The 479-nt window shown below is 64.1% G+C and overlaps 1 protein-coding gene across 1 annotated transcript; it reads left to right on the top strand.

Moving 5' to 3' along the window:
* Nucleotides 1-8: 8 nt before the first annotated feature.
* Nucleotides 9-428, top strand: LOC103801498 (class II histocompatibility antigen, M alpha chain-like; the record flags this gene model as incomplete). Its single annotated transcript, XM_009073917.1, has 2 exons — nucleotides 9-228; nucleotides 303-428. Coding segments are annotated over 2 exons (346 nt in total), but the record flags the coding sequence as incomplete, so codon positions are not given.
* Nucleotides 429-479: the final 51 nt, after the last annotated feature.

Genomic DNA, 479 nt, shown 5'->3' with positions numbered 1-479 from the left:
CCTTGGTGTGCCTGGTGGAGAACATCTTCCCTCCAGCACTGACCATCACTTGGACCTCCAACGGTGTCCCCGTCACCGCCGGCGTCACCCACACCCACTACACCCCCACGGCCGATCTGACCTTCGTCCGCTTCTCCTACCTGCGGGTGACGCCCGGCGCGGGCGACGTCTACGCCTGCGTCGTCACCGCCCTGGGGGACAATGGCACCTCCAGTGTCACCTACTGGGGTGAGCATGGGGACTGGGAGGGTTGGGAGGACACCAGGGCTGGTCATCACCTTCTCCTGTCCCTCCTGTCCTAGTTCCTCCGGACCCGGTGGTGGATGAGGTGTTGGAGACAGCTCTGTGCGGTGCTGCCATGGCCTTGGGCATCGTCTTGGCGCTGTTTGGCGTCGGCATGGTCTGCTTGGCGCGTCGGGAGAGTCGGGGTAAGGCTTGGAATGTTCTAGGGATCTGAGGAGGAGGAGGAGGAGGAGGAG

Source organism: Acanthisitta chloris, unplaced genomic scaffold (assembly GCF_000695815.1).
Source record: "Acanthisitta chloris isolate BGI_N310 unplaced genomic scaffold, ASM69581v1 Scaffold31760, whole genome shotgun sequence".
Lineage (NCBI taxonomy): Eukaryota > Metazoa > Chordata > Aves > Passeriformes > Acanthisittidae > Acanthisitta > Acanthisitta chloris.
Note: the sequence above shows the minus strand (reverse complement) of the source record. Positions and strands in the feature narration are given on the sequence as shown.